This window comes from Uranotaenia lowii, chromosome 3, assembly GCF_029784155.1.
Source record: "Uranotaenia lowii strain MFRU-FL chromosome 3, ASM2978415v1, whole genome shotgun sequence".
Lineage (NCBI taxonomy): Eukaryota > Metazoa > Arthropoda > Insecta > Diptera > Culicidae > Uranotaenia > Uranotaenia lowii.
In genome coordinates this window covers 325,453,845-325,474,742 of record NC_073693.1, presented here as the reverse complement: position 1 = coordinate 325,474,742, position 20,898 = coordinate 325,453,845, and the positions used below count along the sequence as shown (strand labels likewise).

Genomic DNA, 20,898 nt, shown 5'->3' with positions numbered 1-20,898 from the left:
TGAAACTTACAATAAGACATTTATGTGCTATTAACGAAAGTGGTTGAATGAAGTTAAACTTTATTAACTATTTACTTCATTATGATCCTTGCGTAGCTACACTCTACACTAGCGATTGATAGTTCCACAGCGATCATCAATACACGAATTTCCAATCGTGGTTTTGAACACCTCCTATTCGCAGATTGAGCATTGTGATTATTGTGAATAGCACCGTCGATTTTTGAGCTTCCCGCAACACCATCAACTTCTTTTAGCCATCGGAAATCAGCAGACGCATGCTAACGGCAGCGTAGCTGAATATCGTCAGATGAATTCTCTCTCCCAAATTCGATCCTAGGCAGTAGTCGTCTTCCAGCTTGACGCTTAAATTGGCAATGAGGTGAGACTGGCAACTCACCGTCGCACAAACAACCTTCCCCAAGGTGCCAGAACACAATTCCACCAGCTGAATGCAAGCTCATGTATACTGATCACAGCATAGCATCACATCATGAGTGTAAACCTCTCGGTGATCAGCTGCATCCAATCTCCGCTCCTGATTAATCCACCAGCTGATGAAATTAACTGCAGCGTAACTCGTACCTAACGGCATTGTGAGTAACGCTCTAGGACCCTGCCTTACCGGCCTTGAACTTCAGCGGCACTTTCAGGCTGTGTACGGCCGAGAGAGAACTACTCGTCATACCTGGTACAGTCAGGTTGCGGCGACTTACGCACCAGGTTTTTCGCAAACGTGACTTGATACCAGTGCTCAGTCGCAAGTAGGAGTAGGGGTCGTCACGTGTATCGGAAAGTCGGGAGAGACGATCGATATCGCGTTTCGGGTGCTCCTAGCCCGATACGCGGATATGATTGGCACACGACGGACAGAGAAGAAGGCCGTTTGCCGGAAACATGTTTAGCCTATACCTCATATCTTATGAGGAGTGGTCGGGTCACAGATTGCGTCTCAAAGAGTTAGGCTTTTCATCAACGTCCCAAATTATGACAAGAGACCGAATGTGGGCCTTAAGTCACGAGTAGCGGCGATCAACCAGTTGACCAGTGAGTAGCGAATCGTGACAGAAGAGCTATGCTGGTGTAGAACGAAAACTAGTATTGCCGTGGAGTATTTGCGCGAGTATGGTTCCTCTATGCAAGTGGGTCCTTTGGCTGGCCCTTACTAACCGCAAGTATCTGCTCTGGCTGCCGAAACTTGAGAAAATCCCTTCTCACAAACTCTTTGTTCCTTCCAGACATGTCTGGCCCCAAAAACTGTTGAAAACTAAGTTACAGTGCAGGTTTCATGGTGAAATAGAGTTAATATTTATTCATTACTTCATTAAGATCCTTACAATGCTAAATTCTTCACTGGCGATTCCTTGTTTCACCAGCGATCGTCAATACGCGAACTGCCATCCATGGGTTTCAACAAATGTGTATGTGTTGGTTATTTTCAACAGCATTTAAACAATTTAACAGCACTTTGTAGAAAACCGCAGAACGTACTGATATATGCTGTAAAAATATTTAAAAAAAAGTTTTTTAACTTCATTGAGCTTGAGCTTGAGCTTGCTATCAACTACGGTGCGCCTGCGGCCCCTCCTGGCCAATGGCATAATGGTTGCACTCCGAGATAATCAGTATTGTACAATGAACCAAATGAAAGGTGCTAGGAACAAGCATCACAATCTCACTGTACACTTTTGAAAATCTCCTACTTTAAAATGAACCAATAACGACGCCAGCCAAGTCCATGTAGTCGATAGGAGGAAAGGAAATGCACCACATGTGGAGACATGTTTAATGGAGACCGGCTGTACGCCATTCCTCCACAAATCTCCACGCTGAATCTTTTGGGAAAAGCATGGCATGGAAAAAACATCTTGGTAGACGAATAAGCCACTTGAGACCTAAGCTCCTAATACCCTAAAACACCTACGTTTTCTATTGAAACTGCTGATTGAACCTAGAGTAGGATTACCATCAGAGTAGGATTGACATATCCCGCTTTTTTGTTGAATGTCCCGCTGTTCCGCTTTTTCCTCAAAATATCCCGCTTTTTACTTGCAGAACTATTACAAAGTTAACTGACTAGCATTCTTTCACATACACCTAAACAATAGCTAGAAGTTGATATCTTTTTAGTAAATTTGTCACTTTTTTAAAGCTGATGGTCACCCATCAGTTACTTTTTTTGAAATTTGATCACTATTTACTATTTTTAATACTTTTCATACAAATTAGGTACTAAAATTATCTGAACTATGTTTTGTTTTTTTATTTCTATTCTACAGGTCGGACTTGATTATCCGTTGATTTAATTATTCGAACTTTAAGGGGGGGTAGGGTCTAACGGGTATAAAAAAAACACCATTTTCACGATTTTTTTCTAGAGCTATCGTTCAAACAAATGTATTCAAAATTTTTGCATTATACAAAGCATTGTTAAAAGAACATTTAGTAATTTTTTCGTAGAAAAATATTGAAAAATGAGCCGGTGACGGAGCACTTTCGAGGATGCCTTTTAGAAAACAGGATTTGCGGTGGACACTGTATCTCAGCCAACCCCCTGGCAACTTGACAGTTTAGTCGAGTTTGCTGTGCCGTCTTCAAAATGGTAGATGTCGCACTAGTCGCGTTTGTTTACATGCATCCTTGGTCGTCCCTAGCAGCGGCAACGTTCATTTTCCATTGAAACCACTTGATTTTGTTTCGGCATCCGTGGATGCAATTCAACTGACGAAATACCATTTTAAAAGGGCACATAATCAAAAGTGATGCAAAAAAGAAAAATAAATAACTTTATAATTAAATTTTATAATAGTTGTCAATGAAATAAGTAATTTTATTTCAATCTATTTGTGTTCCATTCTCGGTTCCAACTTAATAACATTTCTGTTTATACCAAAGATTACAAAATGGCCATCTTTCATCCGAATCCGTCAAGGAATATTTTAAGGAATATCTTTCAATATTCCTTGCGAATCCGTTGTGTTTTTGTTACAAGGCGTCACCAGATAGAGTTATGAGTTTATTTCGTTAAACATAACGTGGTTTGAAATAGTTCCGCTATTTCCTTAAGTTTATTATGGTAAAATTTTATCCAGCTGAATGTTATGAAATATTAGTTTTACAAATATGTTGAGATAGTAAACACTGAGAATGAAAGCGGAAACGAGTTGAGGTGATGGCTTTGCATTTGCACAAGTGACGTACAGATAAAATTTCGGAAAGTTTAATTCAAAAAAAAAAAAAAAATAAATAAATAGCATCAAATGTGAAGATTGCAGAAATGAACTTTTCAATAGTTTTATTGGCAGATTAGAAGTTAATGCCAATGTGTTAAAGGTCTGCAGAATAACCGAGTTGGAGGTAAAAATTGTAGAACAAAATCATCAAAGTATAAACTTAGTATACTATATTATGATATCATAATGAATCGAACTCTGACACAGGTTTCAAATGATGCACGGGATGTTTTTAGAGGATTAGCCGAACACATTTTGGATCAAGATGCTTTAGTTAACCATCGAAACTTGTTGTTGAAATTATGTGTTGATTGTGTTTCGGATGGAGTCCTTCGCTAAGCAACTTAATGATTCTAAAGAATCTCTTCGAAAAAAACTAACAAAGTTAATATTGTTTAGAAATGAATAAAATGTTGTTTTTAAAATTTACCATGCAATAAACCATTTACAAGATTTTTGAATTAAAATTTGCTTGTGTATTTCATAAATAAAAGCCATTTACCACGCTGACTTTTTTGACCATATTATCGTGATTTTCTTTAAACATCAACTCATTTTTCGCTTAATAGGTGATTCTTAATCATTGTTTTTAAAAACTTTTTTTTCAATAAAAAATATGTTTGAAACCTTAATTTGTCGAACATTTCATTATCCACCCTTTCGATATGTTTGTTGAGTGAAAATGAGATTTTGACAGAACCAGAGAACCAGAAAAACTGGCACACGCGATTAGTATGGGAAACGTCAAGTTGCCAGGGGGTTGATCTCAGCACAGAATCATCTGAAATCAAAAAATCAGAGCAAAATATTTGTAATAGATGTTTTTCTGGACCCCAACGTTTTTATTTAACTTAAAAAAGTTTTTATAAAACTTTTGTGGCTGTTTGAAGTAAAAACTACGATTTTTCACGAAAAAATCCGCCATTTTTCACCTGTAAAATCTCCCCAAAGTAAAAAAAAACAAAAAAGAAAAACGTTGGGGTCTGGTATTTTATATGTAGAAAATATGTTCCAAATTTGAAAAGAATCGGATAAGTAGTTTTCAAATGACGATGTCCACGGACTTTAAAAATGTGCTTTCGAGAAAAACGCGTTTGAAGTTTCTGCTCTTGCTTTCTTGCAGTATTAGATAGGAGGAGATAAAGGCCTATAACTTCTACACTTTTGCTTCAATTGACTTGAAAATTTGACACAACATTCTTGAAATGTTTTACAATAAGAAAACAAAAAAATAAAAAAATCGATTTTTTGAAAGTGTTAGACCCTACCCCCCCCTTAAGGACACAATTTCTTTCATAATAACGCGTTTTTATCAACGTTTGTTTTTCGTCTTATTCAATGATGCTCTATTACAGTTTGCTTTGGTTTTAGCTTAGCTTAGCTTGATTGTCTACTCACATCCACCTGAAATCATTGAACTTGAAATGCCACATGAGAAATTATCTAAATCAATAGTTCTTTGTCAACCAATAAACGTTTTTTTATCGTTATTAAAACAAACACATTTCAAATTCCATGATCGCAGGCGTGGCTCAGTAGAACGAATTCCACATCGCCAATGGTTGCTACTCCGTGATTGATCGAGGCCATCAATTTTGTCCAGAGGTCAAATGAATGGTATCTGGGATTGACAACACATTCACAATGAGCAAAACTGATGCTCTCTCTTTACACCGAGTTCACCTCTGCATCCTAGGAAATCAATTCTTTTGTGTGGATTGGGTAAAGAGGATATGATCAGGGGTAACTTTTGACAAGCGTTATGCGATCTTTGTTAAAATTCTATTCTCCTAAGCTCCTGGGATTTTGTATTGAAACCTTCCAATTCAAAAGATTTTTTTTTTAAATAATTACTCAATTAAAATTATATCAGAAATCACAAGGGATACCATTACAAGTCCTCGCATACTTAACTCCCTGCCATCAATAAAATTTAGTTTTAACTAAGACCAAGAACAATTTTTTCACATTTTTGTTTTAAACTTGTACTAGGTAAGCGTTTTTTAAGATGTAATAATCAATCCAGAATAGTTTTCTGGGAATTTAAAAACAACAATAAGCACACACCTTGTTATACTGACTATTCAATGAAAAATGGGTGATTACCAATTGTGTTTGTTTGTTTTACCGGAAAACTCTTAAACATATATAATAAATTTCGTAGAACAAGAAAAGTTTTCTTGTGAATAGACTTGAAAAAGTTATATTCTAGAAATGTTTCAATCTTTCAAATATGGCATGGCTTGCGATAAAAGATATTATTTACTTTGATTCGCCCTGTTTCGTTTGAAGATTTATGTTTTGATTAAATATATAGAATGATACGAACAAATAGGTATGGAAATAATGAAAACTGATTACTCATCTTTGATTCAAACAGGGCATCGCGATTCCAATGCAACGCTCGGGGAACCTGGGTTAAACCGGAAGGCGAAGCACTAGCCTCAGCAATTCTATCACTTTGAAAAATATGCAGATATTTGTTTTTGAATGTTTTAGACCAAACTCCTATCTTTCACGCACAACAGTGCTACTTTCGCACAACTTATTGCAATAAAAACAATTTGAAATCCTTTTCCTGGAATTAACTTTTGGGAAATTCTTTCTTCTTCTTCTTCTTCTACTTGAGCTGCTTCACGGGCAGCTCGGGTTAAGGGCCGGGAAATTCTTTACGAAAACAAAAACGCGTCCGTCACTCAAGAGTCATGGCTTACTCCTCCCTATTACAGTTTGCTTTGGTTTTTTAAATTAACTGAAAGTGGAATAACTAAAATAACGTGAAGTTAAGCTTTTTAAATTTCTTTGTATTTGAATAGTTTACTTTTTCTTGAATTTGAAACTAAAGATTACAAGCGTACACATTAAAATGTGGAATTAAATTGAGAACGAATTGGGACATCAATTTTTTGTAAATGAAAATTTTTGTTTTTTCTGCAATAAATAGTCAATTGTTTCAAAAGGTTTTCTCAAAAGTCCCATATGAGGCCCTTGAAGCCAAAATGGTATAAGTGCATAAAAGCTTATTTTTATTATTATTTTTTATTAAATGCACAAAAGTGTTTTTGGGAAATGAGGCACTCTGATACAGATAAAAAAAAATAAAACGAAAAACTCTAAGGAATTTATAATTAATGCTGTTTTGGGAACATGATTTTTTGGAATAGAGGGAAAAAAGGCTAGGGTTTATTAGAGTGATCTATCTTCACAATATGAATTAAATTTTATTATAAATGAATGCGTTGTAACGCACAAAGGGTGTAGCTAGAAAATTATAAAACAGTTTCTGAATTCGGAATTCGAATTTCAAATTCTTAACCTAAATTCTGATACTGCCTTCTGATTCTAAATTTTGAGTCTAAATTCTGAATCGGATATCTGGATTCTGAATATGATGATTAATTTTGAATCTAAATTCTGATTCATTTTCTTGGTTATAAATATTGAATAGTTTAAACACGCAATGCTGTTTTTAACGGAACCTTTTATTTATAGTCTTTCAATAGCTAGTAAATGGAAAATCTATCATACGATTTACTACCGCCGAATTATGTACTTTTTATTCGGGCAAGTAATCCATCTTAGTGTCAATACCTTGGCAGGTTGTAACGAGACCATTTGTACGCGCTTTATTCCGGTAAGGACTGAATGCCATGTGTGGAAGCAAACAGATAAATTTCGTTTTGCTCGTTTCGCTTTTCTGTTTGCCAAACACATTCCGGACGCGCACGAAAACATTGATATTGGTCTGGGTCGGTCGAAAACGTGTCTTTTTGCCATATACATAAAATCCTACCCAAAAACGGGCTCCCGGGGAATCGAAAGCACACACGAAGTAGCTAGTGCCCGTAAAATCTAGCCCACGTTGGTTTTCCGAAAATTGGCGGCATTGAATTCCGGCCGCCGAATATATTCCCAGAACTTTAAGGCGTTCCCCGTTGTGTAGCTTAGCTCAGCTGAGAAAATAACTTCCTTCCGTTTAAAACGCACTGAAATGGAAACTTATTACAATCGAGCCGCAACGGGCTGATAAAATCTTTTCACCGGAATTTTGGTGGTTTCCTGTTGCTTGTTTGTGCTCAATGAAAATGTCGTCCCGATTCAGATAGGACATCCGGCTTTGTCTGGTTTTGAAGTCCAATCGAATGAACGGCTTTTGCCAATCAGTTTTCTACCAACCAAGTTTTGAAAAGCTTTTATGGCTCTAGCCGGCGGCTAAAAAAGCGATACGATTGTTTTCTTTTTATCAAGTTCAGCATTTGATTATTTAAAAGTCGTAAGATTCCAATGCTTATGATATAGACAAAGCCAAAGCTTAAGGTCGGTAGCCCAATGGCACCTCAAATCACCAATTTAATCCTTCAAAAAAGGACCTCCAAACGTCAGCGCCACTTCCTTCTACTCCACGCAGTAGAAAAAAATACACGTCCCCTTTTTTGAGAAGCCCAAATTTTCCCACCACAGGAAGCTTCCCAGAGCTTTTCTCCGCAAAGGCGTATCAAGAACCATACTCCAAGAGTGCTTTTCCGGCAATTTCCCAACAACCGCTGCGTAAATTTAATTCATTATGTGGCACGCTGAAGACGGTTCTTCTTCCTTCTTACGGTGCGCAAAGTGGGCCAAAGTTCCGAAAAAAATTCCCACTTTCCCTCTTATTTCGGAAAAATATCATCTGATTTTTCTTGATTTTCAACCAACTGTACTCCACTTAAAGCTTGGTGTACCGAAAGGCTGAGGTTTGATGCCTAAAACGATGGTTTGATTGGGAGAAATTGGGCACTCAGCCATTGATAGCCTTTTTGCGAGATCCCCTCAAGATCCACTTTTCACTGGGTGTGTGTGCTGCGTAGAAAACATAAAGTTTAGTATTACACGAGAAACATTCCTCCCAAGATGATTCCGGGTGGTGTAAATGATTTCGGCCGAAGACACCAGGCAGATGTCACAGAACATATGAGCGTAAAATTAGTGAAAGATGGTTATTTCGGTTCATCGGAATGTTGGGGGTTGTAATGGAATCATGCTTCCGTTATTTTTAAAATTTTCCCAAAAATCTGAACAAGAAAGATGCTTCAAATTTGTTTGGAGCTGGCTATGACGCAGACAAGGAAGATTGTCTTTCTACAGAGTACACTTACTAAAATAATTGGAAAATTACCTAACATTTTCAAATAAATTTAAGCCTTACTTTATTATCAGAAAAAATCATTCGCCGTCCCTTTCTAAATGCCTCTCAGTCTCAAGATGAATCTTTAAAGATTAGGTAACCTCTCTTCAATTCAGGAAGATCATGATTTTTTGTTATTCAAAAGAAAAAGTCATCAAATCCGGCGTTGAAACAAAAAAATGAAAGGTTCAACGTCTTTTATTCTATCTCATTTGATTGTACTGCTCCTCGGAAGGAAAATTGGTAAAATCCGTTGGGGGTCAGTTTTTTTCTTGATAAACCCTTCCGTTTGACGGACCTGAATGGGAGCAATAAAATCTAAGACAAGTGAGTGAGTTTATCGCTTTTCTCTTCTCTTTTTCATTTTTAAGAAAATGACTTCCGAAGGTCCTTTTGTTGAACCAAAAAAGGGAAAAAGATTTAAGAAGACATCCTAAATCAATCTGTTTATATTCGGTCAATCGTTAGGGTATGACGATCAGTCAAGTAGCAAAAGAATCATACAGAATTACGTTTTCATTCATTTTGAAAGTAATTTGCGTCTGTAACGAGTAAGTTTTCAAAACGGTTTGTAACAAGTTGCAGGATTTTTATTAAACAACCATTTAAATTTTCAACACTTTGACATTTTTGACATTTTTGTCATTTTTAACATTTTTGACATTTTTGACATTTTTGACATTTTTGATATTTTTGACATTTTTGACATTTTTGACATTTTTGACATTTTTGACATTTTTGACATTTTTGACATTTTTGACATTTTTGACATTTTTGACATTTTTGACATTTTTGACATTTTTGACATTTTTGACATTTTTGACATTTTTGACATTTTTGACATTTTTGACATTTTTGACATTTTTGACATTTTTGACATTTTTGACATTTTTGACATTTTTGACATTTTTGACATTTTTGACATTTTTGACATTTTTGACATTTTTGACATTTTTGACATTTTTGACATTTTTGACATTTTTGACATTTTTGACATTTTTGACATTTTTGACATTTTTGACATTTTTGACATTTTTGACATTTTTGACATTTTTGACATTTTTGACATTTTTGACATTTTTGACATTTTTGACATTTTTGACATTTTTGACATTTTTGACAATTTTGACATTTTTGACATTTTTGACATTTTTGACATTTTTGACCTTTTTGACAATTTTGACATTTTTGACATTTTTCACATTTTTGACATTTTTGACATTTTTGACATTTTTGACATTTTTGACATTTTTGACATTTTTGACAATTTTGACATTTTTGACATTTTTTTCATTTTAGAATTTTTTTTAAATTTTTGACATTTTTAACAATTTTGACAATTATGACAATTTTGACAATTTTGACAATTTTGACAATTTTGACAATTTTGACAATTTTGACAATTTTGACAATTTTGACAATTTTGACAATTTTGACAATTTTGACAATTTTGACAATTTTGACAATTTTGACAATTTTGACAATTTTGACAATTTTGACAATTTTGACAATTTTGACAATTTTGACAATTTTGACAATTTTGACAATTTTGACAATTTTGACAATTTTGACAATTTTGACAATTTTGACAATTTTGACTAAAAAAGGCACACATCAACTTGGGAGTCAGGGACATTTTTTTGTTCCTAGATACATCGAAAACATTAAAAAGCATAGGCATACAGTAGTAAGAAAAAATAAGAAAATGTATAAATACCAATAGTTTAGTTTTTCAAGCCAGGCTAGCTTTTTAAACGTTAGAAGAAACTCAGATAGTATTTTGAGGGATTTTTTCAATATTTTTTTCCTGGAGGTGGCTCCAGAGAGTATCTTCTGTTTCAAACGCTTCGATTGATTCAAACAATTTAAAATTCGTGAAACCAATTTTCAAACTGATTGTTTTATAGATTGTAAATAGCAGTTCTCTGAAACTGATTGTTTCATTGATTGTAAATAGCAATTCTCTCGTTTCACTTTTTCAACAGCAATGTAATGAGCTAAAGTTTTCCTTGGAATAGATTTTAATGTAAGGAATGTTGATTAAATTAAACCAATTAATTTAGTTTTTAAGCTTTGCTGCCTTACATTGAGAAAATGAAAAAAGAAAATTGTTAAGCGTTTCGAAACTAATTCCGTAGGCTTAATTCGTTTCTTTTTTCTCATTTAAATTTTTAGTTCAATTTGCTGTGAAACCTTTTCCCTCGGATTCCTAACGAAGAATTTTCCGCATATTGATCCTAGCTGCCCGAACCCAAGACAACACAGACACCGAATCTGGTATAACCGGTTTGTTTATCGGCGCATTTTCATGACCCCTCTGTCGGAAATTGACCCTCGGAAGGCGGCAAAAAATTAGCAAAAACAAATTTGCAGCCTCCTTGTTCCGTGGTCCATGGAAATAATCGATACGCTCAACTGCACGTCCAGTATCAATGCCATTGGTAATTGGACCTGCTTCGTGATCAACTATGGCCAACAGCAGCAGCAGCAACAATCCGTACCGACGATGGGGTCCAGTGGAGAAAGTTTCCTGGGAGCCCGGGGAATTAATCTCAGTTACGATGATTCGCCGGAAATGCCGCTGGACGACAGCCTGGACTACGAGGTGTTGGGATTCGATCCGGCCTATCAGCTGCGGTACGGGTTGATGGGAACTATTTTTTTGAGGTAAGCAAATATTCTGGATGACCTTGATTCTTGCTCTTCCCTTTCTTATCACAATTTTTCGGGCGGAAATCATTTCGGACGGTTTTTTTATGGATGCAATGGGAAGCTTTTTTTTATTTATTATAACGAAAAACTTATTGTCATGTTCATTGATTTGTAACGAACTTAGGCTTCAAACATGTGCCCAGAAATATCTACTAATTTTCGAATGAAATTGAATGTATTTAAAATCGGCTTCCAAAACATTTAATTTTAATAAACAACTTTAAACCATACCATTTCTAATGAAGAATCGAAACTGTCGGCTATGTGCTACTCTTTTAACTGCTTTTTTTAACATCCATTGCAACCAATGCTCGGGAACATATGAGTAACCTTCCGGTTTTTTTTTCCTCCTTCCTCACGTACAGCATCGCGTACAGTCTGATCTTCATCGTCGGTCTCCTAGGGAACATCTCGGTCGTGATAGTCGTCAAAAAGAGCACCATGATGCGTTCCCCGACCAATCGGTTCATCGTCAACCTGGCGTACGCTGATTTATTGGTCAATTTCCTCTGTCTGCCGTTCACGCTGATTGGAAATCTGTATCCGGGTAAGTACACTCCGGCTCAAGGATGTTTCCTTCTAGGATGTGTTTTTTTTAAGTTTATTTCTGCCATCAATAATGTCAATTGTAGAAAGGACGAGGTAAATTAAAAATTTACTAGCTTATACTCCGGAACATATCGTAGAGTTCCGTGTCAAATGCTGTGTGTAAATTATTGTCCCTCAATCAATCGAGAACGATTTAAACGGTGCCCCATTTACTTGGGCGATACTCTTCTACCGGAAATATTTATTTAGGTAGCAAGAAGCGTGTGAATAATTCATCATTGTCATCACAAGTGGGAAATCTTCATTTCGAGAGGCTCTCACTCGGAAAAGTCACTAAGAATCATTAATCAATCTTTTTCCTGCACACGGTGAGCGACATCCTTTTCCTAAGATTCGGACAGTTTGAAACATACCTCAAATTTTCTTCCCCACGGACATTAAGCAAAATTACACTAGAACCAACATTATACTGAAAAATATTCAACACACGCAGCTTTCTTGTTTCCATCCCTTTTTTTTGGGTAGTTTGATAAATTCATTTAGCTTGTAAGCACCCAGGATCCATTGGACTATCCATTAGAAAGAAAAGACTCTTTTTCGTATCATCCTTTTTAACTCTTCCCACATCACCCCATGGCGACCGTCAGAATGAGCTCCCTACAAAATAGACACCCTCTTCATCCTTCCGTGAGGGTTATGTTGAATTATGCTTCGGAATTATGCTCGTTGTAAATTAAAAGATATCGCCATTGGAGACCCAACATTCGGTGGCAGCTGGTAGCCAGAACTGGCTGCGAGCAATCATGTCTGGTAGTTTTAGTGCTATCATAAACTACTTACCGATGTTTTCGAGCACTGATTTCGTCGTTAATCGCATCTACACCATTTGGTAGACGCACAGAAAAATGAACGTTAACCATAAGTAGAACCGATGTTTTTTTTTATTGTCAGAAGGGTGGTATATAAAGGTGTCGTAAATTTGACAAACGAATAGGTCTACAACAAATGTACCATAAGTGAAAGCATTATTTAGAAGAAATAAAATCTTTTCTCAAAGGTTCAACTCTGAATTGGTCTGAAGGAGAGCTACCTTTTCCTTGGGTTTTTTTTAACGATGGCATTTAAATTGTTTAACATTTTTTTATTATATTTAGTTTTTTTTATTTAAAGATTGAAAAAAAAAATAAAAAATACAATTTGAAAGGTTCAAAGAAAAAAAATCTAGTTCTAGTGAAAAACTAAAACATATTTGGGGTAATCGATAGGGGTAAATTCATTCTAAGGAGATTACATACTGGTCCAGATAATACATAAAACATTAGGGTAACAGACTTACTGACAGACTGACTGACAGACTGACTGACAGACTGACTGACCGACTTACTGACAGACTGACTGACAGACTGACTGACAGACTGACTGACAGACTGACTGACAAACTGACTGACAGACTGACTGACTGACAGACTGACTGACAGACTGACTGACAGACTGACTGACAGACTGACTGACAGACTGAATGACAGACTGAATGACAGACTGACTGACAGACTTACTGACAGACTGACTGACAGACTGATTGACAGACTGACTGACAGACTGACTGACAGACTGACTGACAGACTGACTGACAGACTGACTGACAGACTGACTGACAGACTGACTGACAGATTGGCTGACAGACTGACTGACAGACTCACGCAGGCTATCAAGATTAGCAAAAACAGTAAATTAGCGCCGTTTGAAGATAGTGTGCACAACATGGCTCAGTTACCAACAGGGATATGAAAGGGTGTCCACGATGAAATTGGCACATACTAAATTGATTCGCAAAATTCGAGTTTTCATCCGATTGCCATCAAATGTTCAGGGATTGAAAAATAACTATTAAGCTTCATTTTAGCATTTTACTCGTATTTTACTTACAGTCCATACGCAAATGCCCGCACCTTGGCCCTAACTCCGGCCATAAGATTCTGCACAACCTGTGAATCGACCGTTTTTGCATGTAAACTCATATTTTCTTCAGTTCCTCGACTGTCTTCACTACCTTAGGTCGTCTAAGTAGGTGCGGCTTCATAATCACCCAGTAATTCTCGATGGAACGGAGCTCTGGAGTGTTGGGGGGGTTGAACATTTTCGGCACGAAATTGACCTTATTATTCGCATACCACTTCAGCACGTCCTTGGAGTAGTGGCATGAGGTAAAATCCGGCCAGAAGATTGTTGGGACGTTGTGGGCCTTCAAAAGAGAAAGCAGTCGCTTCTGGAGGCACTCTTTCATGTATACCTGTCCGTTCATCGTGTCCTGGGTCATGAAAGGTGCACTCCCTTTCCCGCACGTGCAGATGGCTTTCCGAACCAGGAATTTATTCGCAAATTTGGACATCTTCTGAGTGCGGACAGTGCGGAGGCTTCACATATGTTTCGTCGTCCATGATGCAGTATTCAACTTTCGTCAGCATGTTGAGGTACAACTTCCTAGCACGAGTTTTGGCGGACTTGTTCTGCTTCTCGTCGCGATAAGGGGCCATTTGTACCTTGAACGTTCGAAGCCCAGCCTTAGTTTTGGCCTTCTGGACAAAACTTCGGCTTAGGTGCAGCTTCTTAGCCACATCCCGAACGGAGGGGTTCTGGGTTTCGGTTGACGGCCCCAACTACGCGGTTGTGATTTTTGGTGTTGTACGGAATACTTTTCCCTTCACTTCTGGGCTTCCGATCGGTGGTCAATCGTTCCTCGAACCGCTTAATCACTCGCGACACCGTGGAATTCGCAATTCCCAACGTTTTAGCGATGGAACGATGCGAGAGATCCTTGTTCTCGTGATGAATGCGCAAGATTTTATCACGCACGAGCTGTTCTTTCGACTCAGTTTCCGCGAGTTTTGATCACAGGAAAAATTTGCAGGATGTAAACAATGCACTATGAACTAAATCTAACAAATTTTCATTATATTCTACACAACGGTTAAGAAATTAGAGCAACTTCATAGTGTGGACACCCTTTACGTTATGTATTCTAAAATTTAAAAAATTGTTTCTTAGAAAATGTTGTTTATATTTGTCTTAAATTCTGATCTTGAATTTAATTTTTTTTATTCTTATATTTTTTTTGTATTAAAAATCACCGTTTCAAATTCAATTTAATTTGGATATAATGTAAATCTCAACATCTCAATTGAATTTTTCCCTAATTCCTCATCTTTTTATTCCAGCATGGATCTTGGGAGTGTTCTTCTGCAAAACGGTTTCCTACTTGCAGGGGGTTTCGGTTTCGGCTTCGGTCAATACCCTGATGGCCATCTCGATAGAACGGTGCGTGGCCATTTCGTTCCCCATATCCGGCACCATCACCACCAGGTAAAGGTCTCGAATAGATTATAAATTCATCCCGGCACGTGGCTTGTGAACTAAGTACATTTCCGTTTCCTTTTTTTTCTCCCTTGAAATTTCCTTTGTGATTTTACCCGGCAGACAGTACAGGGTGATTGTTTCCGTCATCTGGACCATCGCCCTGGGGATCAATCTACCATGGTTGTTCGTGTTCACCCTGAAACCGATAGGAATTCCCGGAAGTTTGGCACAGGTTCGAATCATTAGACGTTTTAAATAAATAATTTCCCACTTTTTGCCGTTTACTACTCTTTATTTTTTTTTATATATTTTATTTGCTTTCCATGGAATTTAATTTTTTTTAATTCGACTGTCTCAACAGATTTGCACCGAATTGTGGCCATCGCCGGCATCCGAGAGTTGGTACTTCCTGTTTGCCAACTTGTTCCTGTGCTATCTGGGTCCACTGCTGGTGATATCCGTATGCTATCTCATCATATGGAAAAATGTGGCCTACCGGAACCTGCCACGGGATCTCATCATTAGTCGGAAAAATGAAGTTTTCAACCGCAGCAAGGTGAAGGTGAGTCATTGGGATGGTAACAGTAATCAAGTGATTCCTCCCCCTTGAGCAACAATTCTACTTTTATAAGATTTAGCTTTGCGTGCCTGTTTAGCCCGATTTTAACTGGGATAGCATTTCTTCAAATCGATCGTTGCGCACTCTGGAATCGACATTGCGTACTGTTGGAAAAATTATCCAACAAACGAAATCGAGTGTCCAGTCAGTATGGTCAGTGCTAAAACTTAAAGTGAACTGACGCAACTGATGTGGACAGAAATATTACAAAATAAGTTCAAAAACAGCCGATATTGAAATCCTTTAACAACTTTTCTAGTCAATATTAAAATTAAAGATTAAAATTAATTTGTGTTTTGCTCATCTTTTTAAAAACTTTCTACTACCGATTATCGATTAGCAAAAAGCGCTTGGTTAAGATCGATAACTTTTTCGCAACATTTAGCGGTTTCATTAGCGATTGCTTATTTTGACCGGGTTAGCGATCTAATTAGCGCCGCTAACTTTTCAGTTAGCGATGCCGAACACCGCTGATGCTAAATGACTTAAAATGCATAAAACTACGAAATCTAGTGAAATGGTTTTATCACCGAAAAATGTAAAGGTCAAAAATAAAAATTACGGTCCGTTTTTTGCAAAATATGTATGGACGTTTCATGTTTCAGAATTGCCTTATAGAATAAATCACAAATCGCTTCAGAAGGCATGTTTACCATATGAAGGTTTTAATGACAATTTGAACAAAAATTTTCACAAGGCTGATCCAGTAATTTTTCAATAGGTAATCCTGCAAAAAAAAATAAAAACAATAAATTTAATAAAAATCAATTTAAATGACAAATTTCAACAAAAATGACAAAAATGACAAAAATGACAAAAATGACAAAAATGACAAAAATGACAAAAATGACAAAAATGACAAAAATGACAAAAAATGACAAAAATGACAAAAATGACAAAAATGACAAAAATGACAAAAATGACAAAAATGACAAAAATGACAAAAATGACAAAAATGACAAAAATGACAAAAATGACAAAAATGACAAAAATGACAAAAATGACAAAAATGACAAAAATGACAAAAATGACAAAAATGACAAAAATGACAAAAATGACAAAAATGACAAAAATGACAAAAATGACAAAAATGACAAAAATGACAAAAATGACAAAAATGACAAAAATGACAAAAATGACAAAAATGACAAAAATGACAAAAATGACAAAAATGACAAAAATGACAAAAATGACAAAAATGACAAAAATGACAAAAATGACAAAAATGACAAAAATGACAAAAATGACAAAAATGACAATAATGACAAAAATGACAAATATGACAAAAATGAAAAAAATGACAAAAATGACAAAAATGAAAAAAATGACAAAAATGACAAAAATGACAAAAATGACAAAAATGACAAAAATGACAAAAATGACAAAAATGACAAAAATGACAAAAATGACAAAAATGACAAAAATGACAAAAATTACAAAAATGGCAAGAATGACAAAAATGACAAAAATACAAAAATGACAAAAATGACACAAATGACAAAAAATGACAAAAAATTACAAAAATGACAAAAATGACAAAAATGACAAAAATGACAAAAATGACAAAAATGACAAAAATGACAAAAATGACAAAAATGACAAAAATGACAAAAATGACAAAAATGACAAAAATGACAAAAATGACAAAAATGACAAAAATGACAAAAATGACAAAAATGACAAAAATGACAAAAATGACAAAAATGACAAAAATGACAAAAATGACAAAAATGATAAAAATGACAAAAATGACAAAAATGACAAAAATGACAAAAATGACAAAAATGACAAAAATGACAAAAATGACAAAAATGACAAAAATGACAAATATGACAAAAATGACAAAAATGACAAAAATGACAAAAATGATAAAAATGACAAAAATGACAAAAATGACAAAAATGACAAAAATGACAAAAATGACAAAAATGACAAAAATGACAAAAATGACAAAAATGACAAAAATGACAAAAATGACAAAAATGACAAAAATGACAAAAATGACAAAAATGACAAAAATGACAAAAATGACAAAAATGACAAAAATACAAAAATGACAAAAAATGACAAAAAATGACAAAAATGACAAAAATGACAAAAATGACAAAAATGACAAAAATGACAAAAATGACAAAAATGACAAAAATGACAAAAATGACAAAAATGACAAAAATGACAAAAATGACAAAAATGACAAAAATGACAAAAATGACAAAAATGACAAAAATGACAAAAATGACAAAAATGACAAAAATGACAAAAATGACAAAAATGACAAAAATGACAAAAATGACAAAAATGACAAAAATGACAAAAATGACAAAAATTGCAAAAATGACAAAAATGACAAAAATGACAAAAATGACAAAAATGACAAAAATGACAAAAATGACAAAAATGACAAAAATGACAAAAATGACAAAAATGACAAAAATGACAAAAATGACAAAAATGACAAAAATGACAAAAATGACAAAAATGACAAAAATGACAAAAATGACAAAAATGACAAAAATGACAAAAATGACAAAAATGACAAAAATGACAAAAATGACAAAAATGACAAAAATGACAAAAATGACAAAAATGACAAAAATGACAAAAATGACAAAAATGACAAAAATGACAAAAATGACAAAAATGACAAAAATGACAAAAATGACAAAAATGACAAAAATGACAAAAATGACAAAAATGACAAAAATGACAAAAATGACAAAAATGACAAAAATGACAAAAATGACAAAAATGACAAAAATGACAAAAATGACAAAAATGACAAATATGACAAAAATGACAAAAATGACAAAAATGACAAAAAAGACAAAAATGACAAAAATGACAAAAATTTCAAGAATGACAAAAATGACAAGAACGACAATATAACCAGAATGACCATAATTCGTTAAATTTAAGGGTACAAAATTTGTTCCGGCCTTATGGAATGCATTAGATGGGCCAATTTGGGAAATTTTACTTTCAACAGAAGATACACTCAACAATAAGATGAAAACCGAGCCTCTTGGAGAGGCGCCTTTTTACACTAATTGGCGTTTAATAAAAGTTTTAAGAAGTTTACAACGAAGATTAATAGCGCCCTTGTAGGTTTTTAGAGTAATAAAATTGTTATTGGGGATCAAATGACTCTAATTAGTTTTCCAGAAATTCTTGATTTTTCTAAATTATTCTTCTGATTCTTTCAGGTGATCAAAATGGTGCTGGTAGTTATCATAACGTTCGCCCTTTCGTGGTTGCCTCTGTATGCCATCTTCTGTTTCGTCAAATTTGCCGGGGAACTTATCTACGACGAATCGGGTAACTTTCATGTGACAAATAAAAACATTTACTCCCAGAAACGGCTCCATTGCGGGACAATTAGTTGACCCCGAACCGGTCTAATTGATCCCCCTTGCTCTGTTTATCCATCATACAAAGTAGTGATATGACTTCCATTTCGTTTTTTTTCGTTCCATTTCATCCTCAGTACAATCGTTCATCTTGACTATCCTGCCGGTAGCACAGTGGCTCGGTGCGGCCAATTCTTGCATCAACCCAATACTGTATGCCTTCATGAATCGTAAATTCAGGGCCGGCTTTCGGCATCTGTTCCGGAGCTGTTGCGCCACCGAGGACGACGATTGGGATCTGCCAACGACGGTTGCCCGGACCGAGGATACACGCCTCCAGGGATTGCGGAGGACCCGTTCGGAAAAGCAAACGGTCATACGGAACGGTTCCAATTCGACGTCCAATGGCCATGCCGCAGATTCAACTTCGAAATTGCAACCGTACGGGGCCAACCCACTACGCTATTGCCATTCGACCCGAATCGTGCAGACAAGACGGATCAATTAGAAGGACCGCATTTTGAAAACGAGGGAATTGGCCGAAACCGCAAACAATCCTCCCTTTGTTCCCCTTCCATTAATGTTTGTCCATGTTCACGAAAAGTACAAACAATAAAACATAAAGTATATTTAAAAATCCAAAATTAATACAATATCATCACGCTAATAGTACTAAATGTACGCGCAAAAACGTTTCTCAACGTTCATTTCTCAAATCATACCTACATGTCCAGCGTGTTGAGTCGAACATATTTTTTAAAATCGTTTTTTTTTGTGATATTTATCGTAAGAGAAATTATTTACTGATGTTATCAATACAAAACAAATAAGCTATTTTAAATCATTAAAAAATATGAACGTATTAAAATGCCATCGTTTTTGATTTTGTATCCGAATTTCTTCTTATCTACATCTGTCTCCGCAGTTACCTGTAATCTATTTCAAAGTTGAGCCCACGTGTGGTATGCCTATATACTATTCGGAATCGATGTTCGAAAGCACAAGATATCAATCGATTTTCAGCAACACAATTTGCTGGAGCGTTCAGTAACCGAAAAACATAATTCCCTTTCGTTGATTCTCACCGTTTTTTTTCCATTTCATTTCATTCATTTCGTTAAAAAAAAATATTTAGTTCAAATTTAAGTTATTGATCTGTACAATTTCAAATTTATTTATTTTTATACACTGAACCAAATCAGGAAATAAAATTTACTGGGTCATTTCATTAATTTTTAATTTTACTCGCTCAGATACAAAGTAATGATTTATCCAGTACAAGTTATTGGAAAATCCAATAAATTCTACAAATGTATTATGTTGATGAAAAACATACTAAAAAGTATAGGAAAATCTAATGAATACCATGAGCCTAATAATCCTAATCAAATATATTAGAAAATTCATTAAATTTCACATATTTATTTGTGAATAGTTTTTATATTTTGCCCGCAATATCGAAAACCGTACCGTACCGTAAATCGTCAAAATTATTTGGTTCCGAATACGTTCATAATCATGATTCGTACCGTGTCTTTGCTTGTTTAGAATGACAACAAACGATTTTAGAAAGATATGTACGTTAATGATCATAGAACGAATAAAAAAATTCGTGCATCTGGGTAAAGTGTGCCTTATTTGCTGCTGGTGTCACATACACATATAGAGAAAAAAACACGAGGCATCTGAGCCTACGGTTCCGGAAAATCCTTTAATTTGACCAGAAAAATTATAAAAAGCCAAAGAAGCACTGAAGAATAAGTGCATCGGGGAACACGGCAACGCAAGCAATGAAGGTAAGTGAAACAGCTTTCTAGTTTGGCGGAAATTTTCATTTTTTCAACCCTCAGTACAGATGCAAGGACAAACATCACCCCCACCGTAGCGGTTCCGCCAAACAAGGTAAAACTGGGCCGCGTA

At 35.4% G+C, this 20,898-nt stretch overlaps 1 protein-coding gene across 1 annotated transcript in view; it reads left to right on the top strand.

The window, feature by feature from the left end:
* LOC129756865 (neuropeptide SIFamide receptor-like) overlaps positions 1-19,803 on the top strand; it is a 47,143-nt gene extending 27,340 nt beyond the window's left edge. The window contains exons 2-8 of the mRNA XM_055753907.1: positions 10,573-11,064; positions 11,475-11,656; positions 14,874-15,018; positions 15,133-15,244; positions 15,374-15,574; positions 18,835-18,946; positions 19,116-19,803. Of these exons, the coding sequence (XP_055609882.1) occupies positions 10,790-11,064; positions 11,475-11,656; positions 14,874-15,018; positions 15,133-15,244; positions 15,374-15,574; positions 18,835-18,946; positions 19,116-19,486 (1,398 nt within the window). The 5' untranslated portion in view covers positions 10,573-10,789 and the 3' untranslated portion in view covers positions 19,487-19,803. The remainder of the gene's footprint in view (positions 1-10,572; positions 11,065-11,474; positions 11,657-14,873; positions 15,019-15,132; positions 15,245-15,373; positions 15,575-18,834; positions 18,947-19,115) is intronic.
* The last annotated feature ends 1,095 nt before the right edge of the window (positions 19,804-20,898 follow it).